This window comes from Gracilinanus agilis, chromosome 3 (genome assembly GCF_016433145.1).
Source record: "Gracilinanus agilis isolate LMUSP501 chromosome 3, AgileGrace, whole genome shotgun sequence".
In the NCBI taxonomy this organism is placed as follows: domain Eukaryota; kingdom Metazoa; phylum Chordata; class Mammalia; order Didelphimorphia; family Didelphidae; genus Gracilinanus; species Gracilinanus agilis.
In genome coordinates this window covers 97,528,778-97,546,651 of record NC_058132.1, presented here as the reverse complement: position 1 = coordinate 97,546,651, position 17,874 = coordinate 97,528,778, and the positions used below count along the sequence as shown (strand labels likewise).

The 17,874-nt window shown below is 40.8% G+C and overlaps 1 protein-coding gene across 1 annotated transcript in view; it reads right to left on the bottom strand.

Annotated features, from left to right (window-relative positions):
• The window catches only part of DGAT2 (diacylglycerol O-acyltransferase 2), a 51,080-nt gene extending 41,938 nt beyond the window's left edge, over window positions 1–9,142 (bottom strand). Inside the window, exon 1 of the mRNA XM_044668155.1 lies at window positions 9,061–9,142. Within this exon, the coding sequence (XP_044524090.1) occupies window positions 9,061–9,100 (40 nt within the window). The 5' untranslated portion in view covers window positions 9,101–9,142. The remainder of the gene's footprint in view (window positions 1–9,060) is intronic.
• Window positions 9,143–17,874: the final 8,732 nt, after the last annotated feature.

Genomic DNA, 17,874 nt, shown 5'->3' with positions numbered 1-17,874 from the left:
CTAATAGCAGGTGTATCTGATTTTAGGTTACCTTTCCCAAAAGTCATATGAAAATTGAATTTATAAATCAGACCTGATTTTCTTCTGAACTTCTATGATCATGTCATAAATATGGTCCCTCTCCATCTGAATGATCTTTAAGTAATTCCATAGCTTTTACATGATTCATAAACATAGGCTTGACTGTACCAGAGTGACTATATCTTGACAAGATCCTTGATGGAAATTATATCCTTGAGGAAGTCACTTAATTTCTGTGCTTCTGAATTTCCTCATCAATAAAATGAGTTGATCATGGATAGTGTGTTACATTGGAAAGAACACTGGTTTAGGGATGAACTAGCTGCTTGTGGAATCCTTGAAGAGAATCCTTCTATACTAAGATTAATCACTCTCTAATTTTTTCCCATTTTGTAAATTAGGTTTCCTTAAACCTCGACTTACTTATAGACACACACACAAACAAAAACAATTCAAATGATCAGCAAACCAGTACTGAAATACATTAAGCAAAGTCTAATACTTATAGTAGCCCAGCAATAATTTTTTAAAGCACAGAAATAGCCAGAATTCAATCAGTATGCTTATTGAATGAGTCTAAATAAATTCATGTAATGGAATTTCTGAAGTAGGCCTATTTAACTATGCAAATTTGGTATAATTCTCTAGGTCTTATAACTTTATATATAAAATTAAGAGGTTAGTCTAAGTGGTAGCTCAGGTGGCCCCTTTTCCAGTTTCAATGTTCTGTGAGTCTAGATTTACAGCAGAGACAAGAGCAAACTGGTTACAAACAGCAAGCAATGTCTGCTCTGAGCACAAAAGGCCAAGCATTCTCAGCAAGTCTAGGAAACTTTCCATACATTTAGTTTTGATAACCTTATGCCCACACATACTTTGTAGGGGACATTTAATAATAATAGTTATAACTATTCTATGGACATATGTCTGGCATTCGCAGTCTAAGGGCCCTCTCCCTTATCTGAGTATAGAAACAAGCATCCAGTGGCAAATTCCCCCACTTCTTGACTGTAAATTTTAAATAACCAGAAAGTGGGAGGTAGTTGAGGTTGCTTGGTGACAACGCTAGGCTCAGAGTACATCAGAGTAATAGTCACCAAACCAAATGGTACATTGTAGTCACAGTGCAGGGGCATGTGAAAAGTCGTAACTGATTTCTTCTGCGTATACCCTTTGAGCCCCAAGGAGTTCTGAATGATTGAGTCATGGGCTTCTGTATATTCAGTGTAGTATATAATTCAAAGAATGTTAAATTTGTTATCAAAACACTAGCGTTCATGTTCTATCTCTATCATTTACTAGCTGTGACTCCAGAAAAGTTCAAGACATTTCACCTCTGAGTTTATGGTCACCTGTAAAGGAGGAGTCATAATACTTGAACTATACACCTCAAAAAAGTTATAGAGTCATTTGCAAAATGGAAAAATGATCATCCTTATCTTTCCTTGGTCTCTTAGGATATGTGGTTTCATTTATTCCTATATTTTGTATTTCAATACTATAAAAGATTGGTGGTTCCATCAATTTGGGTGCTCTCCCCGCATATGGAGTTCATTCTAAAGAATTATAATGGCTAAAATAATTCTCATCTAGTGGTATGCCTCTTTAAAATTTAGCTAAACTGGTCCTCATATGTACTTGATGAAAAAGGAAATTTTATAACTTTTTCTTTATAGGCCCTTCTTCTATAAGCTTTTATATCTCAAACATATTCTCAAAGTGAACACTATTCTCTGGAGGAAGATAATGCTGAAAAGGGGATTCCTGTTCATGTGCAAAACTAGATTAGATGACTTGGAGTCTGAGAACTTGGGTTCAAGTCCTACCTTGCTCTGCAATTAGTTTTCAAAGTCTTGGCATGTCCCCTCTTCTCTGAGCCTCAGTTTCCTCATGGGCAAAATGAGGGGATTGGACGATAGATGATCTCTAAGGTCACTTCCAACTCTGTAATTCTAAGTTTTGAGAAGTGAGTAGGGGCAATCCTCTTCTGCACTTCTATTACTTTCTCTGCCTCTTTTCTAGGCCTCAGGTGAGCCAGCTGCCCCTGGGACCAGGCCAAGTCCAACTTACAAGCAGAAGGCCCTGAGGGAGAAGCTGTAGGCCAATATTCTGATGTAGCTGGCACCTAAGTATATTCTTTATCTTCAATCTTCATTTGATCAGTATAAATAGAAGCTTGGGCTCCAAAACTGCTATTTCTGGGAAGGCCTGATAGCTAGGCATTTTGCCTTGCCCTCTCCACCCCCTACCAAGCTAAGAGTAACATCATAAGTCTGGCAGGTTGGGTTCAGGTGGCCCTTGGTGGCCTTGATGATCTGTATTATGGTAGAAAGTGGTGGTCTGTTTCCAGATAAAGTTATGGCCAGGATGGAGAGGACTAATGACTCATGGCCAAGGAGAGAAGCTGGCTCTTATCCAAGACCAGACACCTAAACACTCAGCCCCAGCCCACCCCCACCCCCCCAACACAAGGCTACATGGAAAATTGCTTTGCAAATGTGTTAAGTAGGATCTGGAGAGAGGAGGAAGAGAGAGGGGGATAGTAGAAAGCCCCAAAGCCCACCTGAGCCACTCATATCTTAGACAATCTTTAAGATGCTATACAACCATAAATTCCATAAATGACCTTTCCTATCACAGTTCTATGATCTTTCCTTCTCATGATTTTTCTAACTCTTTCCCTATGGTGGAAAAAGTATTAAACTGAGAATCAATGGTCTTATGTTTTATTCTCTGCTTGGATATGAACTTCATATGGGACCCTAGGCAAGTCACTGTCACTCTGGGCTTGCTTTCTTCTCTATAACATGAGGCAGCTGGAAGGATTTAAAAAACAAAAAGCCAGAAGTGCATATTTCTAATAATAGATGATGTTTATATAATCACTTTACTGTTTAAAAAACACTTTACACACATTCTCATTTGATCGAACAACCCTATGAAGTAGGTGGTACAAGTGTTAGTCCCATTTTACAGAGGAATAGAAGAAACTAAGTTTAAAAGAGGCTAAATTGACTTGCCCAAAGTTACTCAGCTTAATAAATGTTAAAGAGTTGGGGCTGGAACCCAAGGCTTCTAATTTCAAGATCCCTTTCCATTAGGCCACATTGCTTTTCAGATACCAACTAATGAATTGAGGAATTCCCATCACTTCCTCTTTTCAGGAAGATTAGTGTTAGCCTCCCTTTTTAATGTTATTGGAAAGCAGGCACAGATAGTAAAAAGGATAATTTCAAATACTCCCTCTATTTTTGGCGAGGCAGGGCAGAAGAAGGGAGAAAGGTGTCATATGCCTTAAATCATGCTGGGTATTAAAAAGTTATCATTGTGCTATTTTATTTAAACAATTTTTCACTGATCATGGATAATCCATCAGATTGATCTACCTAGCTCCCTTTATACATTCAGTGCTCTAGACCAGTAATGGGTAAACTACAGCCCGCCAGCCAGATGTCACTTCCTGAAATGTTCTATCTGGCACAGACTGACAGATGAACATTTCCTTTCCTTTGGCCCCCTCTTTAAAAAGTTTGCCCATCACTGCTCTAGACAAATGGTCCCTTAAGCATTCTCAATTTTTCCTCCTGCCTTTTCCCACCTACACAATTCAAACAGGATACTTCCCAATTCTCCAGCATTCCCTTCATATCTCTATCTAGTGAAATTCTTTTCCTTCTAGGCACAGCTTAGATTGTCCCATTCCCATGGAGCCTTACCCTATTTTCCTTGTTTCCCACTTTCCACCTTCCTGTTTAAAGTTTTCTCCCTTTTATTTTCATGAAACATTTTATTTGGATGCGTCCTTTGTCCCTACTACAATGGATCTGTTGCATCCCTGTGGTAGGATGTAAACTCCTTCAGTGCAGACTCATTTCATCTTTGTATCCTCAGCACTGAGCCTGGGCTTTGTGTATTTGTAAATCATGGTACTTTGAAAAGAGGCTGTAATATAGAGACAGTATGGTAGAGTGGAGAGAGCACTAAAGTTAAAGACAGACTTCTATCCTTACAAGTTTTGTGACCATGAACCATATTCACAATCTCTCTTTGCCTTAGTTTCCTCATCTACCAAGTAGGGATGATACTAATAGCCAACTTTATATAGCACCTGACAGTTTACAGGGAGCACAGGGGATACCATAGTCTATAGGGTCCTGGCCTTGGAATCAGGAAGAGCAAAGTTCAAATATAACTTAAGACACTGTGACCCTGGGCAAGTTATTTAAAATCAACCACTCTCTCCTCTCTCAAACCGAGATGATAATAATAGCACTTGTCTTCCAGGGTTGTGTGAGGATTAAATGAGATAACATATCAATTTTACTTTCATAACATCTCTCACATATGCCCCCTTCTTTCCTCTGACTTTGGCAACACCCTATAGCATGAGTCCTTTCCCCATCATATCTATATTATTGCAATTACTTGCTAGTTTAACTGTATCTCTCTCCTCACTCCAGTCTATCCTCCACCTAGCTGTCAAAGTGATCTTCCTAAACAGTAGTTCTACCCATGCCACCCTCATATTTAATGTCAGTGGCTCTCTGTCACCTCCAGGTCACACACACACACACACACACTCTCTCTCTCTCTCTCTCTCTCTCTCTCTTCTTTATCTTGCTTTTTCTTCTCTTCAACTTGCTTTTCTCAGACCTCAACTAAAATCTCACCTTTAAAAGAAGACTTTTCTGATTTCCCTTAATTCAAGTGCCTTCTCTGGGGTATTTTTTCCAATCTATCCTATATATAGCTTGTTTGAACATAGGTGCTTGCATATGTTCTCCTCCATTCGACTGAATGCTCCTTGAGATCAGAGACTGGTTTTTAATATTTCTTTGTATCCTTAGAAATTAGCAGTTTGTATCTAGCAAACACTAGGTACTTAATATTTACAGATTGACATTGGTGAAATGTTTTGCAAAACTTAAAATACTACATAAATACTATCTTTATTGTTAGGCAGCAGAATGGATAAAGTGCTTGGCCAAGTGTCAAGCCAGCCTCAGATACTGATGAGCTATATAATCCTGAGCAAGTCACTGTCTGCCTCAGTTTCTTCATCTGTAAAATGGAGATAACAATAGCACTTACCTCTCAGGATTGTGAAGATAACCTGAGATAATATTTAGAAAAGTCTTTGCAAATTAGTAAATGCTATTTATTTTACTATTATATATTACAAAGCATTTAACATTATCTCATTTGATAATAAATTTCAAATGGGTTATTATAAATGCAGAGGGAGCTACTTAAATGTGTATCATTAATTCAATTAAATTTAACAAACATTAAGCCACTGCCACCTTTGCATAAGCCCTTCCCCCAGTTGAATATTACAAAACCCAGATTAAGCTTCCTTTTCCAGGAAGTTTTCTCTGACTACTCTAGTACATAATAAACTTCTTCTCTGAACCCTAGGTTTACTGAATATTTGCCCTTTTCCTAACACTCTGTGCTATATAATAACCTGTACTGTTCACTAGTTAAATCTCCCATTTTTTACAATGCTTTAATGTTTATAAATTGCCTTCTTTGTGTAACCCTGTAAGAATAGTACTAGTATTTATCTCTATTTTATCGATAAGAAAATTGTAGCTCAGAGATGAAATGACTCATTTATTATGGTCATACATCTAGTAAGTGATCTGTGTACGTTTTCTGTGTTGTTTTATCTCATACTTGATGTAATCAAGTCTCTTAAGTTTTTTTTACAGGATTTAGTTCAAGAATTAACTGAGGAGGAGGGTGTCCATGAATTATTTTCTTTAAGTATTTCGAGGGGGCTGCTAGATGGCTCAGTGGATTGGGAGTCAGGCCTAGAGATGGAAATTCCTAGGTTCAAATCTGGTCTCAGATACTTCCTAGCTGTGTAACTCTGGGCAAATCACTTAACCTCAATTGCCTAGCCCTTATCACTCTTCTGCCTGGGAACCAATACAGAGTAGTGATTCTAAGATAAAAGGTAAGGAATTTTTTAAAAGTATTTCGATAAGTGTATTTCATTTAAAAACATTTTTCTGAGAAGGGTTTCACAGGCTACAACAGATAACAATGCAGGAGACCAGAACTCTGTACTACCGAGCTGCCACTCATTAGAGTAGCTCATGACTAATTAGAAAGGAGAATATCAAATTTGCTCCACTGCCTAGTTTGAGTTCCATCCCCTACCCATAGCAGATCCTATGTACCATATCTCCTAAAGCACAGATCAGTAAAAAAAAGAAAAACAGAGGACCTGAAGTAAAATAGAATTTACAAAATGGATCAACATTTGGACAGAATTGACTGTCTAAAGGTTCCAGAAGACAGTGAAAGAAAATTTCACTAAATATATTTTCTAGGAAACACATTATCTGATGCAGTTTCAGATGCAACTCTGGCCAAACTTGAACTGCCCAAAGAAAAGATTCAGCTAGCCATATCTCTAGCGTCTCTGATTTCATTTTGAAAGAGACTTGTAGGCCAATAAATTTTCCTCTTTATTAGCCTTAGTATTTGCATATTTACAGAAACCCTGACTTGGTTAGGACTTCAAGGGCTTATTTGTTCTAACCCTATTGTCAGAACATAGACTATATGTCAAAAATGAAATGGACCTTCTTAAGACCATCTAATTCAATCACGCTTTACAGGTCAGGAAACTGAAGCCCAGATGAGGAAATGATTTATTTACCCAAAAGCATACAGCCAATTAACATCAGAGCAGGCCTACATGAATGACTGAATGACAAATTCACTCTGCTCCCCCCTCTTTTCCCTCCCCCCAAATCCGGTCAGTCCCAAGGTTCTTATATTGAGGATTCTATCTCTGGAGTGACTTGGGGGAGGCTATTATCTTCCATGCTGCCAATATCAAAAGGTTCATATGTGCTTTTAAATACTCAGATCCAGCAAAGCTTAGTGAAAGGCAGTATGGTATTTAGTGAATACTAGCCCTGATTCCCTAGCTGAGGTGCCTCCTCACAAATTACTCAGATTCTGACAACCAATCTTTCCACATGCAGACAGACAGCAGCAGCCCTTTACTAGCAGAGTGACTTGCAGCAGGGACTCCTTGTTAACATCCTCAACAAAGTTATCTAGCTTCCTAGTGATGAGGAGTTCACCACCTACTGAGACATGTCATACTGCACTATCAGTCCTCTTGAGAAATTTCTCCTGTTAGCTGGGTAAAATTTGCCCCTCTATAACCACATTTCCAGATACCACAAGGATTCCAAATTCACCAGGAGAGGGGAAGGAGGCCCAAGTCCCCAGCCACCCTACCTTGCTCAATGACCCCCTCAACTCAAATCTGTAGCATTTAACTTTCACTAGAACTGGGGATTAATAGAAAAAACACATCAGTTATACAGAGTCTCTATTTCCCCTTCCCAGACAAGAGGGGCCTAGGACTTCTTTAGTGCACAAAATCAGCTTCCATCTGGAGGAGGTCAGATCAACAGGCTAGGTAAAGGAAAAGAAAATGGAGGAAGAACTGAGAATTGTTTCATAGGGACTTAAAAACCCTGCTCCTTCCTCAACCCAGGGACCTCCCTCACACCCTCCTGCTGTTTTTTCAGCCCCTAGGCCTAGAAGGGGAGAGGGTAAAGAGAAAATCAAGGTGATTCATTATCACTTTGAAAATCAAGGCAATTCATTACCACTTTTCACTTCTCCTTAGTGGAATCCCCTTTTCAGGGGTTCCACAAATGTGTCATCAATCTCATTCACATCTTCACCTCCACCAAACTTAATCTTCTACCAAGCCTTCCCCCAGCCATAGCTGCAAAATTCTTATCAACATTATAACAATGGCGGTAACTAGGTAGTTCAGTGGACTAAGATATAGGCCTGGAGATGAGGTTCTGGGGTTCAAATTTGACCTCAGACACTTCCTAGCTGTGTGACCCTGGGCAAGTCACTTAACCCTACTTGCCTAGCCCTTACTGCTCTTCTGCCTTGGAACCAATACATAGTATTGATTCTAAAACAGAAAGTTTATTTAAAAAAGAACAGAAAAGACAAAAACATCATAGCAAACATTTTTTCCCTCAACTCAAATGTCATTTGTTCCCTCTTCCTTAACTCTTATATTGATACTTTATTACAAAAACTGAGGGCCCCATTCCTCTCATTTTATTCCCCAAACCCTGGCTCCTCATAACATAAATATCTGTGGGTGATTCTCTTACTTGAACCATATTACCTTGCCTACCCCTCTCCCTCCCCAATCTTCTAGATATTCTCCATCAATACCTCTTAGGGCCTTCTCCCTTCATCTCCTAATACTCCTATCCTTTCTAAGAGAAATCCCTCACCATCCACCAGCCATTACAACTACATTTTCCTGACATGCCCCATTTGATCACTTCAAGGGCCTCTCTCACCCCCATTTTATTTTACTTTTTTAAACCTTTACCTCCCATCTTAGAATCAATACTGTATATTGATTCCAAGGCCGAAGAGCAATAAGGGCTAGGCAATGGGGTTTAAGTGACTTGCCCAGGGTCACACACTAGGCATGACCTCTCGTCTCTAGGCCTGGCTCTCAATCTTCTGAGCCATCCAGCTGCACCCTGCTCTCGCCGCCATTTTAACACCAGAGAGGTCCCCCCCCTCACCCCAACCATTATCTTGACAACCCATATCATGAGATCATGAGGCCTTCCCTCAACCCTATTTAAATATTTGAGAGGCACTCCCCTTACCTCATCTCCCTGACACCCCATATCATAAGATCTGAGGGGTCTCTCACCCAAATTCCCCTCATCTTATCCCTCTGAACTTTCCCAAGGACCTCTTCTCAGCTCCATTTTAACATCTGATAGAAGTTCGCGTCCCTCACAAGCCCAGACATCCCTATTCTGAGCTCCCCCAGGTGCCTCACCTCACCCCCTTTTTGACGCCCGAGCGAGGCGTTACCTCACACTTCCTCGACAATCTGAGGCCCCTCAAGCCCCTTACACCTCCCGGCCGGGGCAGGTCTCCCGGTCCCCCACTCTAAAGGCATCTCAAGGTAGCCTGGGCTTCCCGGGGCACTTCCCGCTTGGTCCTCACCTCGCAGGACCCCCGAGTAGGCAGCGATGAGGGTCTTCATGGCCGCTCACTGGCCCGCGGGAAGCAGCCGCCTCGTCCCCGCGCGCCCCAGCTCCATCCCCCGGCTCGCGGGGCCAGGGCTTCCCCCGGAGGGGGGGGCGGGGTGAGGGGGCGGGAGCACCGCCTGCCCTGCGGGACAGCTGAGGTAGACCAGGAGGAGATGGCGGCGGTACGAAAAAGAAGAGGGTACGACAGCCCGCGCTGGTGGCAGCAGCGGCACCGGCACCGGTACCGGCACCGGCGACGGGGAGGGGGCGTCCCAGGCGCCGCGTGCGCTTGCTCCGGAGCCGGCTCGCTCTGCAGCCGCCTGTTTCGGGAGCGCCTCAATATATAACCTCATAGAAGGGCACGCCCACCTCCGTGGGGGGTGGGGCTGAGTGTGCGAGACAGCCCGCCTTCTTGTCCAAGACTCCACCCCGGAGTATACCAAAGCTGCCCTCAGCGGGGCGCTCACATCGACTTTCATAATTTCCTCTCTTCAGTAGTGTGTATGGAAGCATTTGGAGAAGTAGCATGAAGCGACTCAGCACACTGATGCCTCTCATCTGAAGAGAGAAGATTTTCTCATCTTGGCTTCTTCCCTGCCTTTAGCCGTTCCAAAAATATCCTCCCCTTTTTTCTTCAAGATGGACCAGTTGTTATGGCCCGGCTAGTAGGGGCGATGGGATGGAGTCTAGAACGTGGAATGGGAAAAGAGACCACATGTTAGGGCACCTAGGGGAACCAGGATGTATGTTCAGTGGTAAAATGATAGGCGTCTGAGCTCTTCTGGTCTAACGCCCTGGTTTTTCAGAACGGGAAACTAAGTTCTAGGAATGTAGAATGAGTTCCTCGACTTTGTAAAAGTAGCAATATAATTAAATACTAACATTAATATAATTATTAATACATATTAATATATAATTTAATTCCAATAGAAATTAGAAAAATTGTACACACACATATATTTTTAATCCACAAGCATTTATTTTTCTCTCCCATCTACCTTCTTGGAAGAGAAAAAGAAAAATCTTGTAACAAATGTGAATTGTCAAGCAAAACAAATTCTCACATGGTCCATGTCTAAAAATGAATGGCATGGTTTCAAATAAACCCCAGAAGACTTGTATGAACCATTATTAAAACTAATAAGGACACAACTGTAGTTATCAAGACTAATCCTCTCATTTTACCAGATAAATTGATCCTTAGATAATAATAGCTAACATTTATATAATGCCTAAAATTTGCCAGGTATTTTACAAATATCATATTTGATCCTCACAACAATCATGGGAGATACATGTTATTATTACCATTTTATAGATGAGGAAATAAGTTAACACAGATGAAGTGAATTGCCCAGGGTCACATAGATCAGGTCTTCCTAACTCTAGGTCCAGCAAATTATTCTCTAGTATAGGGTCATCTTCAAAATTGCATAGTGTTGATGGCAAAAAAAGATGGGCTGGGCTGAGGAAGAAGAATGAAGTTTCTTGATACTTCTGCTACTTCTAGCTATGGGGACCCCAGTTTTTCAAGTGAGACAAAGTACATAAAGTAATCTGCAAAACTTAAACTATCACATAGAGGTAAATTATTTATCTCATCTCTTCTCCCCATTCTCTGCTTAAAGTGATGACAGATGGTGGTGGACAGGCTACGTTGGAGTTAGAGAAGGTATCTATATCATACCCATCAAGGAATCTCTAAAGTGATTTTCCTAAAGCACAGACCAACCATGCCACATTCAGTAAATTCTAATGGGTCCCTTTCACCTTGATGATCAAATAAAGTCCTTCTTAATCTAGGCCCCTTCTATCTTTCCAGTCTTCTTATACCTTATTCTTTGTCGTGTATTCTTCAATCTAGTGTCTTTGATTACTCTGGGAGATAATTGTACAACTCTGCCTCTTTTAAATCCAACTCTCTCACAAATAAAGACATCACCTCACGATGTCATTTGTCCTCTTTGAAAAGAAAGGTTAAACAACATAAACAACTAGCTCTTCAAGAGCCAGACCTGGGTTTTCATCCCCAGTGAAAAACATAAGGACTTGTTCTCAAGGATTATATTATCCCAAGCCACCTCTTCTTCAGCTAAATATCCCAAGATCCATCAATATCAATCTTTTAGCCCCATTTTTATCCTGATTTGCCATCTTGAATGACATTCAGAACTGACTCTCCCAGAAGTTTAGCCAGTCAAAGCTTTAACTGGGTTTTTGGGATACACCATGATTTTTCCCCAATAAGGAAACAATAACTCATAATATGAGGGGTGGGGTGGCACTTATACTTCCCCCAGCAGTCCTCTTGTTCACTACCCCTCCACTTTGATGGGGGTCAAGCCCTATGACAAGTGAAATGTTCTCACCTGATCGTGGTCTTCTCTAGGCTCCCATAGCCATGGTGTCAGTCTTCTTAATGGGGGCAGGGAAGGAAAGGGAATACATATTTATTAAGCACCTATTGTGTGCCACAAACTGTACTAAGCCCTTGACAAAAATCTCATTTAATCCTCACAACAACTGGGAGGTAGGTGCCACTATTAACTTCATTGGGCAGGTGAGGAAATTGAGGCATAAATTAAGTAATTTGCCCAGGGTTACACAGCTGGTAAGTGTCTGAGGCCAGATTTGAACTCATAAAGATGAGTGTTCCCACTAGGCCTAGCACTCTATTCACTGTCCCTCCTAGCTGCCCTTTGCCTACTGCATTTCCCATTCCCACCCTTCAACCTCCACATTTCTTGGAGGGCTAGAGAGGTCACAGAAAAGCAGCTGGACTGCAAAGCCACACTCTTTTAGGGGTTTGCCTTCTTCCTTTCCTGAAGCAATTCCTTAGCACAGGCTGTCTATCTTGTTGAACAATTGTACCCCTTTCCCATATTTTTTCTTCCCCAATCCCAGTTGATTTTACTAATCAACTGAATTCCCCCTGGATTCAAGAAATCCAAGCTACCTCTTCTCTAGATCCCCTACCTTCTTTCTTTCAGAACACAATGCTTCTATTTAATTCAGCCTAATATCTTAGAATCTGATCTACATGTACCAGTTTACCCTGGGGCAAGCATTGACATTGACCTTCAGGAAAAGAGACCAGGGTATGTTCACACCCACTCCCCCTACACACATTATGGTTTCTCTCCATGCCTGGGAAAGCCGCATTAACTTGGTTGGCTGCCACATCCCATTGTTGATTCACACTGAGCTAGAGGTCCACATTGTGATAAGGTAAGTAAAGCTATCTAGCCCCATCTCCCCTCCCCCCATGCCCCATACCCCATCCTTTCTTTGTGTAATGGTTCCTTTTGAACAGAAGTACTGGACTTTACTTTTTTTGTTGTTTAATTAATTAATTAATAATATTTTTTCCATGGTTACATGAATCATGTTCTTTCCCTCCCCTCCTCCTACCCACCTCCCTGTAGCCAACGAGCAATTCCGCTGGGTTTTACATGTCATTGATCAAGACCTATTTCCATATAATTAATATTTGCATTAGGGTGATCGTTTAGAGTCTACATCCCTAATCATATCCCCATTGAACCATGTGATCAAGCAGCTGTTTTTCTTCTGCGTTTCTGCTCCCACAGTTCTTTCTCTGGATGTGGATAGCATTCTTTCTCATAAGTCCCTCGGAATTGGCAGGACTTTACTTTGATCTCTATTTAATCTGGTTAGATTTGCTCTGTTGTTTCAGGGTATCAAGGGACCTTTTAAAACCCTGACAATTGTCCAATGTGTTAGAGATCTATTTCTCTGAGCTTTGGGTCATCTGTAAATTTGATACCCAAACCATCTAGGCCTTTATCCAAATGACTGATAAAAGTCTTGCTCTGTGACCCTCCACATAATACCTCCTCTCAGGTAACATCAAACTTTTGAGTACACCTGGTTCCGAATCAATGGAACCATTCAATCATATGCTATTTTGTCTATTTGTCCGCCTATCAAAATTATCTACCTATCTGGATCTCCCCTTCTTGCCCCGGCTGGAACTCCATCAGCCACTCAAGGGCCTTGTCCCAATTTTGTTGTTGTTATGTAATTGTTGCCTGACTCTTGGAGAATACCTTTGGGGTTTTCTGGAGTGGTTTGCCATTTTCTTCTACAGCTCATTTAACAGATGAGGAAACTGAGGCAAACAGGATTAAGGGATTTGCCAGGTTGGTGTCTCAGGCTTGAATTTAGGTCCTCTTGACATTAGGCCTGAGGTTGTAACTGCTCCTATCCAAATACTGTTTGGCAAAGAAGTTTTCATCTGTTCTGACTCAGATCTAGTCACCTCGTCTTAGATAGGCTGGTAACCCTTTGCTCCCAGGAGTTCACCTTTTTGGTGCAGGACTTCAGTTAGCTTTATTAAAGCTGAGAAGACCAAACTCAAGTGATCCAGCAGCTTTGGCCTCCTCCACTAGAAGGGCCTGTATCACAACACCAGTTCTATTATCATTGAACCCACATATCTTCTCCACAAGGATAATAAGACTTTGTCAACTACCTTGCAGAGATCCAGGTAAGCCGATATCTTATGTATCTGTTGTTTCCAAATAGGGAATTAGTGAGATTTCTCCTCAAGGGACTTATGTGATAAATATCATAAGCAGCACTGATAATGTTTCACATTTATATCAGTAAATAACAAGGGCATTATTATTTTTTATGTTTATGTTATTTATGCCATGGGCAGCTAGGTGATGAGGCACACAGAGCACTGGCCCTGGAGTCAAGGAAGACTGGAGTTCAAATTTGACCTCAGATACACACTAGCTGTGTGGCCTTGGGCAGGTCACTTAATTCTGTTTGCCTCAGTTTCCTTATTTGCAAAATGTGGATAATAATAGTACTTAGCAGGGTTGTAATAAGGATCACATGTGATAATAATTATAAAAACTCAATACAGTGCTTGGCACATAGTAAGCACTATATAGATGTTAGCTATTTATTATTATTTCAGCTAACTTGTTAGTGCTTTAAATTTGCAAAGTATTTATGCATATTATCTTCTATATATTTACAGGAAATCTTTCTCAAGTTCTCTTGATTCCAGTGTTATCCCCCTTATTAATTATTTCCTAATTTTTCCTGTACCATATGGCTTGTTTATACATATTTGTTTGTTGTCTCCCATTAGATTACAACCTCCTTGAGGGCAAGAATATCTTTTGCCTCTTTTTTTTAATCTCTAGTATTTAACGTAGTAACTGGTGCTGAATAAATGTTGATTGATTATCTCATTTGATTCTCACAATGACTCTGCAAAACAGGTTATATCATTATTCCTGTTTTTATATATGGGGAAACTGAAGTAGAGGCCAAATGACTTGCCTGGAGTTGAATAGCTTATGAATATCTGAGGCAAGATTTGGACTCATCTTCCTGACTTCAAGTCCAGCAATTTGTTGTTTACAAATCACCTTCAAATATATTATTTCCTTTGATTCTTAGACTAGTCCTATGAGGGAAACAAGTCATGTTATTATCTTGAATAATGAAATGATTACCCCAAGATTATGAAGTTAGTCAATGGCAGAGGGAGAACTAAAATTTGGCCTAGAACTATACTATCATTCTTTCTCTATATGAAAGGTTCTTAACATGGAGTCCACAGACCCCTTCTCTGGATAGACTTCAAGCGGTCCATGAACTTGATTTGGGGAAAAAATTTCACTTTTTTATTTTCATTAACTTTTAACTGAAATGTAGCATTTCTTTCCATTATTAATTTTTTTAAAAACCATTTTTCAAAGAAGATGTCTATAGGCACCAATTGGTGCCAACCAGTTAGTCAAAGACATCCAAGACATTTAAAAAAATTATTAAGAATCCTATGTGATGCTGCTATAAGAATTGTTCAACATTCTGGCTGGCAATTTGGAACTATGCTCAAAGGGCTATAAAAGAATGCCTGCCCTTTGATCCAGCCATACCATTGCTGGGTTTGTACCCCAAACAGATCATAGATAAACAGACTTGTACGAAAATATTTATAGCTGTGCTTTTTGTGGTGGCAAAAAACTGGAAAAAGAGGGTATGTCCTTCAATTGGGGAATGGCTGAAGAAACTGTGGTATATGCGGGTGATGGAATACTATTGTGCTAAAAGAAATAATAAACTGGAGGAATTCCATGTGAACTGGAAAGACCTCCAGGAACTGACACAGAGTGAAAGGAGCAGAGCCAGAAGAACATTGTACACAGAGACTGATATACTGTGGTAAAATCGAATGTAATGGGCTCCTGTACTAGCAGCAATGAAGACCCAGGACAATTCTGAGGGATTTATGGAAAAGAATGCTACCCACATTCAGAGGAAGGATTGCAGGACAGGAAACATATAAGAAAAACAACTTGAACGCATGGGTCGGGGTGGACATGATTAAGGATGTGGACTCGAAACGACCACACCAATGCAACTAACAACAACATGGAAATGGGCCCTGAACAAGGACACATGTTACAACCAGTGGAAATGTGCGTCAGCCATGGGTGAGGGGAGAGCGGGGGGTGAAGGGGAAGTGGGGGCATGAATCATGTAATCAGGTTAAAAATGAATATTAATAAATGTATTTAAAAAAAGAATTGTTTGAATTATAAAGAAAACAAAATGGGTTGGTCGTTTGGAACAAGGTATAGAAGGCCTCTCAAAATACATTTCCATGGGGGGTAGCTGGGTAGCTCAGTGGATTGAGAGTCAGGCCTAGAGACGGGAGGTCCTAGGTTCAAATCTGGCCTCAGACACTTCCCAGCTGTGTGACCCTGGGCAAGTCACTTGACCCCCATTGCCCACCCTTACCACTCTTCCACCTAACAGAAGTTAAGGGTTTAAAAATGTAAAAAAAAAAAAAATTTTTCCATGAAAAAAAATACATTAATTCTTCATTGGTGATTTACACTTTAATTGAAATTAGCTGATTTACTTAGTCAGCATTAGAGAGCAAAAGCCAAAAGAGGCACAGAACAGGTAAAGCTGGATTATGAACAGAGGAGAAGAGGGAGTGCCCTGAGCCTGGGTACCATTCTTGGTGATCCTGGGAGGCTAACTCAAGGGTTGGGCTGGAGAGACAATGATAACCATCTTAACCTATTTAGCAGGCTGTGGTAAGAAGAGCTGGAAACCAAGAGAATGGAGTTCTCCTCCTACTTCTACCACTGATTAGCTAGCTGTGTGACCTGGGTATGTCACAGCGTCTAACTGGACCTCAGTTTCCCTTCTCTGCAAAATGAAGTGAATAAAGAAGAAAATCTCTAAGATGTCTTCCAATGTTGGACGTTCCATATCCTGTGTTCTAAGGCAGTGAGACGTCACTGAAATACATAGAGCACTGGACCTGGAATCAGGAAGATCTGAGTTAAAATGACCACAGATATGACCTGTGTGACCATGGGCAAGTCATTTAATCTCTGTCTCAGTTTCCTGATCTGTAAAATAAAGATAATAGCACCTCCTTCCCAGAGTTGTTGTGAGAATCAAATGAGATTCTAATTGTAAAGGACTTAGCTTAGTGCCTGGTACATAGTAAGCACTACATAAATGCTGTCATCATCATCATCATCATCATCATTATTCCATATTCTATTGTAAGGGGGGGAAAGGGGTTTCTTGGCTTCAATATATTAAAAGATGGTCACCAGAGGACTGAACTATTATCAATCCTCAATTAAGAATAATCTCAAGTCAAAATTGACTTTTATGGAAGTTTATTTACAATTAAGAAGAGAGAGAGGAAATAAGGAAATAAGAATCTAACACAGTGGGTAATTTACTGTGATCCTCTAATTAATCCAGGTAGATCTAATTAACCCTCAGCTGAGAGTCAGAGGGCCAGAGGCCCAGAGGTGAATGAAACAAAACTTCATTCACAGAGTCTATTAAAAGAAGTTTCTTAAGAGAAATTCAGGAAGATTCAGTCAGTCTTTAAACTCACCATGTGGAATTCAGAGAAGATATTTAAAGCAGTCTCACCAGGGTCTCAGTGTTCCAACACTCCTCCACCAACCAGAAGAGGTCCGTCACCAGATACCCTCTTCAACCGAAGACCTCTCACTCACTCAACTCCCTCTTTTTAAAGGGGTCACTTATGCGTTACTTCCTGTGCCTTCCCCTAGCCTGTGTGTCCAATCACAATAGACTCTTCTCATAGAACTGCCCAGGGGGCAGTCAGTCGATTCTGATTTGTCACCCACTCTAGCACACCTGGGTTAGGACCTCCTAGAATGTGGAGGTGCTCACACCTTGGGTGATTAAATCTAAAGATGGGCAGTGTAGACTTAATCTAATTATCACACTATGTTCTAAAGCAGGTAGCTAATTCAGTGGATAAAGCACTGTACCTAGAATTAGAAAGACCAGAGTTCAAATCTGACCTTAGACACTGGCTATGTGACCCTGGGCAAGTCAGTTAATCCCTACCTACATAAAAATGGAGATGGAAATAGCAAGCCAATGCAATATCTTGGCCAAGCAAATCCCACGGACACTTGGTACAAAGGGCAACTAAGAGTGAGACACAACAAAACAAAATGGGGATTAACAATGTCTCACTTGCCATGATTGCTGTGAAGATCAAAGCATTAAGTACAATGCCTACTATGTAGTAATACTTATTAAATGTTTATTTCCTTCCTTCTTTTTTCCTTCCTTCCTTCCTTCCTTCCTTCCTTCTTTCCTTCCTTCTTTCCTTCCTTTCTTTCCTTCTTCCTTCCTTCCTTCCTTCCTTCCTGTCTGCCTGCCTGCCTTTCTTCCTGCCTTCCTTCCTTCTTTCCTCCCCTCCTTTCTTCCTTCCTTCTTTCCC